The 7,265-nt window shown below is 47.7% G+C and overlaps 1 protein-coding gene across 1 annotated transcript; it reads right to left on the reverse strand.

Annotated features, from left to right (window-relative positions):
- Positions 1-891: 891 nt before the first annotated feature.
- Positions 892-1,827, reverse strand: LOC101555802 (olfactory receptor-like protein OLF3). Its single transcript, XM_004608320.2, has one exon. The coding sequence runs from the start codon at positions 1,825-1,827 to the stop codon at positions 892-894; it is 936 nt and encodes a 311-aa protein (XP_004608377.1).
- Between the last annotated feature and the right edge of the window lie 5,438 nt (positions 1,828-7,265).

Genomic DNA, 7,265 nt, shown 5'->3' on the forward strand with positions numbered 1-7,265 from the left:
CTGCTAGCTGAGGGTGAGTTCTGGCCGCATCCCCGTGTTTGCCAGAGGGTATCACTGGGACCTTGAGAAAGACACATGCTTGAGATCTCTGATGTTGGACACTTTGGCCAATTACCTGTCACCTCTGCATGTCTGAAAGGGAAATACACAGAATCGTGTTGGCCTGACTCACACCTGGTCCGGTGCTCAGGGAGACTGTGTAACCAGCACCCGGCCCCCAATCCCTGTGGGAACTCCCCACCAACTCTGCAGCTGGGCTCTGTGCTGAGTCACACAGGAAACCTTTGCACCTTGGCCCAACTCTTGTTTGATCTCAGGGCCACGGTGAATTTTGTAAGTTACAACACCCCCACCACACCCACCTTTGCACACTGCTGGCATGCAGAAAAGCTAGACACTTGGGAAGAAATTCTAGCCAGATGAGACATTCTTGGTGTGTATTTTGTGCTTCCTCGTTTGAACCTTCCTTTCTTAATTCATATATGCTAGAGGATTATTTTTTTTTCTTCCCATTCAATTTTCTGAAGGGTAGATGTATTGCTAAGTTGTAATTCATATTTTGCAGACTAAGGCTGGGGCCCAAAATAGAATCGAGATGAAATTCCATCTCTGTTGCCTCAGAGGAGGCCAGGGCAGAGTGTCCTCCTCCTGACCGTTCCCTTACGCACACTTAGGAACACACACACACACACACACACACACACACACACACACACTTATACACCCAAGGATGTACGCCTGCATGCATGCACCTACGTCCACATCCATACACATGCGTGCATACATACACACACACACACACACACACACACACACACACACACACTCGGGACATGTCCTGCCCCCGATGTTCTGTCTGTGGAGTGGGACCTCGCGGGACTGGGTCGCGTTCTAGCGCTCCGGGGTCCTCCTCAGAACCCGACTCAGAGCAGCCTTCATCTCCTTGTTGCGCAAACTGTAGATGAGCGGGTTCAGCATGGGGGTCACCACGGCGTAGAAGAGCACCACCACCTTATCCTGCTCCGCCGAGGCGGTGGCGCGGGGCTGCAGGTAGGTCACCAGGGCCATCCCGTAGGACATGGAGACCACGGTGAGGTGGGAGGCGCAGGTCCCGAAGGCCTTCTGGCGCCCGCCGGCCGTGCGGATGCGCAGGATGGCAGCCACGATGTGGGCGTAGGACAGCGACACCAGCGTGCAGGGCACCAGCAGCACCACCACGCTGGACGCCACGATGACCGCCTGGTTGAGGGTGATGTCCACGCAGGCCAGCCGGACGAGGGCCAGCGTTTCGCAGGCCACGTGGTTGAGCACGCGGCGCCCGCAGGTGGGCAGGCGCATGGTCACTGCCGTCTCCACCGCGGAGTTCGCCAGGCCCACGCCCCAGGACGCCGCCGCCAGCACCCCGCAGCGCCTGGGGCTCATGGTCACCACGTAGCGCAGCGGGTCGCACACGGCCACGTAGCGGTCATAGGCCATGGCGGCCAGCAGCAGGAACTCGGTGCCCCCCAGACCCAGCGAGAAGAAGAGCTGCGTCCCGCAGCGGCCGTAGGAGATGGTCTTCTTCTCCCGCAGGAAGTGCGCCAGCATCTGGGGCACCCCGCTGGACGTGTAGAGGATGTCCACCACCGACAGGTGGCAGAGGAAGAAGTACATGGGCAGGTGCAGCCGGGCGTCCAGCGCAATCAGGAGGACGATAAGCCCATTGCCCAGCATGGTCAGCAGATAAGCGGCCCCAAAGAGGACGAAGAATCCGGCCTGGACCTGCCTATCCCCCGAGAGCCCGATGAGGATAAACTCACTCACCCAGGTCAGGTTGTGCATTTTCATGGCTGTGGGTCTTCCTTGGGGGGCTGGGGAGGTTGGGTAGAGTCAAGGAGAAGCCGGGAGAAGCTTCCTTGCAGGCATGAGCTAAGCGTCGGGCTGGGAGTGCGAGACCCGGGCTCAGCCGGGGAGGAGAGGATGTGATGGAGATTCAGGAGGAAGGGCCATGGCTCAGTCTCAATCAATGGCCCGCTAAGCTCAAGGTCAAAGTCCCGGTTTCTCTCCTCCTTCACATCCTAGATTCAGCACAGTTTCGAGTCTAGGGGAGGTCATCAGTCAAAGTCAAAGGAAAGATAGAAGGGAAAATGTGCGGTAGGAAAGAGGGAGTAATTGAGAGGAAAGAGGAGGAAAAAAGAAGAAAATCAAGAAAAAAAAAGGCAAGGACATGGAAGAGGAAGAAAAGAAAGTGGGAGATGGGGAAGGATTCTTCAACGTGGGGGAGCACATGGAAATACTAAGCTTGGACACTAGGACTGAGAGGGCATCCTTTTTATATTTGTTTTGGGGCCACACCTGGCTAAGTGCTCAGGAAGCACTTCTGACTCTGCTCACAGAGGTCACTCCTGGTGGGGCTGGGGACGCTGTTTGTGGTGCCCGGGATCAAAGCCAGGTTGCAAGCCAGGCACACACCGTACCCGCTCTATGTCCTCTTGCCTCCAAGAGGGGCTCCTCAGTGCTCTCCTTAGAAGAGAGGATTCATGTTTCTTCATGGTTTTTTCTTGGGGGAGGTCAAGGGCGTCATGAAAAGCTCCCCCTCTCCTTGTGCCTAGAAGTCCAGGGGAAGCGGACAATGTCCTCTCACCCACGGTCAGCTGGGCCCCCTGCTCTGTGCTGGTCAGTGCCGGCCGTCAGACACCTGTCTGCGAGCAAGAAGGCAGAAGTGTCAGCTCCGCTTCCTCGGTTCTCAGAGTTTAATCAGACACAGGGCTGAAATTAATAATGTCAGAAATTAATTAAGTGTAATTGCGCTAAGTGCGATGGAAGAGCAGAACAGGGTTACTAGTTGGTTAATTAAATTTGAAGCTGTAATTAAGCTACCACTTGCAGCTAGGCCACGCGTTTCAATAGTGTGCAATATGTGTGGAAACTCACTGGTATTTATTTAGATATTTAAATAGACCCTGAACGAAAAAAAAAGAGAGAATTTGGAAATCAGTGATACTCATATTACAACAGAATGGAGTGACTGACACCCATGGAATCTTTTCAGAGGGAGAATCCTTCTTTCCCAGCTAAGCTGGCACTGGTTTAGCTCCCTCTCGATGCACTGGACCCTATAATATAGAAATAAATGTCATCAATAGAATTTTTTAAATGTCATTATGGGGTTAAGGAAGGATGTGGTTGACCTGGGTTTGAACCCCAGTACCACATTTGGCCTACTGAGTACCACCAGTCATTCATTCTCTTTACTGTTTGGACAATACCTGCAGTACTCAGGCCTTACTTCTGGATTAGTGCTCAGGAATCACTCTTGTCAATGCTCAGGGACCCATATGTATTGCTGAAGATTGAACTCAGATCTGCTACATGCAAGGCAATTACCCACTTGTACTATTTCTCCGCTCTCTCCATGTCATTTTTAATAAATTGAAATACAATATCAAGCATGGTTCATGCTCTTAGTAGTTACAGTATATGAATTAGTTCATTCATTAAATAGTTATTGATTATGTGAGGTGATAGACTTTATTTGTGAGCATTCCATGGATAAAACCCAGGGATTCACATAAATAAGTCATGTGCTCTACTGCTGAACTACATTGATTTTGACCAACCTCTCGGAAACACTGCCTTTTGATTCTAGGAACTTGTGTTTATAAAAGTAGCATCCTAGAATCAAATAGAAAGGTAAAACTTTGGGTCTGATAAAATCTGTGAGCATCTGAATGAGGCAACTGAACATGGGGGCACTGATGTTAAGAACACAGAGCAAGGCCATAGAACAGAATTGAAAGCATAGTGCAATTCAGAGTTCTGGCCGGGAAGGTGGTTAGGGATTATACCGGCAGAGAGGCTGGATGGTGCAGGGATCACTTGCCTTCCATTCAGTCTTGGTTCTATAGTGGCCACAAGGTATCACTGGAGAAACTGCTGAGACAAGAAAATGGTCATAAGTTTTCAGAGTTGGTCACTGAGGGTCTGAGGCTGTGGCTATCTAGAGAGCTTAGTCTTGCTGTTCATAGAAGTAACTCAACTCTGTTCTATCGTCATCTGTAGACTGCTGCAACGTCCAGGGTCTTCACCTTCAAAGCCACTGCATGGACTCAGATTCCCTCCAGAGAGCCCTATTTCTATAGAGCACTGTAGCACTGTCATCCCGTTGTTCATCGATTTGCTCAGGTGGGCACCAGTAATATCTCCATTGTGAGACTTGTTGTTACTGTTTTTGGCATATCAAATATAACACAGGGAGCTTGCTAGACTCTGCTGTGCAGGCAGGATACTCTCAGTAGCTTGCTGGGCTCTCCGAGAGGGATAGAGGAATCGAACCTGGGTCAGCCACATGCAAAGCAAACGCCCTACCTGCTGTGCTATCACTCAGTCCATTTCTATATAAAGACACTAAAATATTAGATAGAAATGGAACCATAAAGATCATGTAGACAAGGAACTCAAGGATGCTCTTCTTTATCTTCTATTCTGATATGTTCTATGAGACTTTTAGTTAATGATAAACTATTTTTGGTGTTAGGGAGTCACACCCAGCTGTGCTCAGGGCATATTTCTGGTCTGCATTTAGTGATCTTCCCTAGTGGGACCATATATGACACAAGGGACCAAGCCTGGGTTGATTGCAAGAACTTTACCCGCTGTGCAAACCCTCTGTCCCAAACTATTTCTATTAACAGATAACGTCATCCTCAGAGTTGAAGGGGCATAATTAGAGAATTTTATTCTAATTTACTGCATGATTATTTACTGAGCATGAAATATAAAGTAGTGCCCAGTGCATAGATCTCAGATGTCAATACTGACTGGTCTGCCTCTCCAAAAGGATCTGGGGTGAGCCATCGTGATGTTATCAGAGTTTTCGTAGGAACTCCAGTATCAAGTCTGCTGACACACCCAGTTAAAATATGCGCATAGTCAGTAGACATGTGGAAATGATAAAGTTGGAGCAAAGAAACTACCAGCGAATTTGCTTCTTTAACAAGTAGATGTGGTTTAAGGTGGCTGCAGAGGGCCAGTAAGGAGACCTTGTTCCAATCTGTATCAATAAACCATCACCTTTCTGAACCGTGATTTCTTCATTTGTGAATGAATTGGTTGGGTAAATGGCAATTTTTTCCCCACCTATAAATATCATGAGATATGCAGTTGAAAACTTGTTCATGATTGGGTTTCAGTCATACAATGTTCCAACAGCCATCCCTTCACCAGTGTACATATTCCACCACCAATGTTCCCAGTTTCCTTTATACCAACCACTTCCCCCAAGCCTGATGACAATCACTTCTCTCTCTCACTCATCTCTCTCTCTCCCTCTCCCTCTCTCTCTCTCTCACTCATCTCTCTCTCTCCCTCTCCATCTCCCTCTCCTCTCTCTCTCTCTCTCTCTCTCTCTCTCTCTCTCTCTCTCTCGATGAGTTCTGAGTACCAGGTTTGGAGATATAAACATTCAGATCAAACATGATGTTTGGGAGAATGCCAATGAAAAGGATTGTTTATTTGAAAATCAGAAGAAACTAGGAGAGAACATACACATGGATGTGGGAAAACCCCTGGATCAAGGCTTGACAGTCTTGGGGTAAGACTTTAAAGTGCCTGAAACATGAGCTTCTTTCTAACTCACCCCCAGGTAATTCCTAGAGTGAGATGACCATCACAGACAGGGAACAAATTCCTTAAGACATTTGAAATACATCCATAGAAATTTTGCTTCTTAACAGCAGATGATGTCCATGCACCTTTTTTCCCCAAGAAAATATTAGTACTGGTGTCTATCTCCTTTATTCCTTCCTATTTCAACATAAAAAGTAGCAAGTGGATAGGGCGTTTGCCTTGCATGCGGCCAACCTGGGTTTGATTCCTCCGCCCCTCTCAGAGAGCCTGGCAAGCTACCGAGAGTATCTCGCCCGCATGGAAGAGCCTGGCAAGCTACCCATGGCATATTCTATATACCAAAAACAGTAACAACAAGTCTCAAAATGGAGATGTTACTGGTGCCCGCTTGAGCAAATCGATGAGCAACGGGATGACAGTGATAGTGACAGTGGCAATGCCTGATAGTAAAATTAAAAGTCCTATCCCTTTTGATCCCTACTCTATGTTCTAGCGTGTCTTTTTAGACTGCGCACTTTAATTTGCACTGTTTGAAGACTGATCAAGACTTCAATTCTCTTAAGAATCCCACAAACAGTAAGTTGCATAGTTGCAGGTGTGGAAAGAGTCCGAGGCTAAATAGAATGGCCAAGGACAGCACAGTGCCTATCCCAGGACTGCTGCTGGGAGCGGTCCTCTATCCTTTTAGCCCTCTCTTAAACATCCTTGCAGAGGAGCTAAGGCACTGAGGTACTCACCTCCGCACAGAACTCACCTTGCACATCTTTCAGGAAGTGCGAGCGGCAGGAGACCATCCTCTGGTTTGTGTAGTGCTTTCACTTTGTCAGTCTTAGCTGATAACTTCTTGGAATCGAAGAATCCCCAGAGGGCAATTACTTGCAGTTTCTTTACTCATTCTCTGTCCCTGCCCCCAGCTATTTATTTGCAATAACAGCTCCCCACTCTTTTTTTTTTTTTTTTTTTTTTATTTTTTTTATTTTTTATTATTTTTTTTTTAATTTATTTATTTTTAATTAGAGAATCACCGTGAGGGTACAGTTACAGATTTATACACTTCTGTGCTCACACTTCCCTCATAAGTTCCCTGTGGGATAAAAATTTTCAAAACATTTTTCTTAACTTTTAATTGTCCTTGTTTCCAGGCTAGTGAGAACTTCTTTAACTTTTAACTTTTTTTTTCTTGCACTGCTCTTTAAGATTGCTAGGGTATGGGTCAGGAGATGGGAATATTTATTCCTCTACCCTGATGGAAGGCTGGAGCGATAGCACAACAGGTAGGGCATTTGCCTTGCACATGGCCGACCTGGGTTTGATTCTTCCGGCCCTCTGGAGAGCCCAGCAAGCTACTGAGACTATCCTGCCCACACGGCAGAGCCTGGCAAGCTACCCATGGCATATTCGATATGCCAAAAACAGTAACAACAAGTCTCACAATTGAGACGTTACTGGTGCCCACTCGAGCAAATCGATGAACAATGGGATAACAGTGCTACAGTGCTACCCTGATGGGAAGGATTGAGGTTAAAAGGGAAGGACCAGGGAACTGAGCTTAAGAGCATGATCTCTTAAAGAAAAGGTGTATGCACCTCTCTCTATACATAGAGTTTTAGTGGTCAGGGAGTGGTGAGTAAGCGTTGCACACAAGCACCATCATGTCC

This window comes from Sorex araneus, chromosome 1 (genome assembly GCF_027595985.1).
Source record: "Sorex araneus isolate mSorAra2 chromosome 1, mSorAra2.pri, whole genome shotgun sequence".
NCBI lineage: Eukaryota > Metazoa > Chordata > Mammalia > Eulipotyphla > Soricidae > Sorex > Sorex araneus.

Coding starts and splice junctions, on each gene's coding strand:
- LOC101555802 (XM_004608320.2), bottom strand. CDS start 1,827: ATGAAAATGCACAACCTGACCTGGGTGAGTGAGTTTATCCTCATCGGG.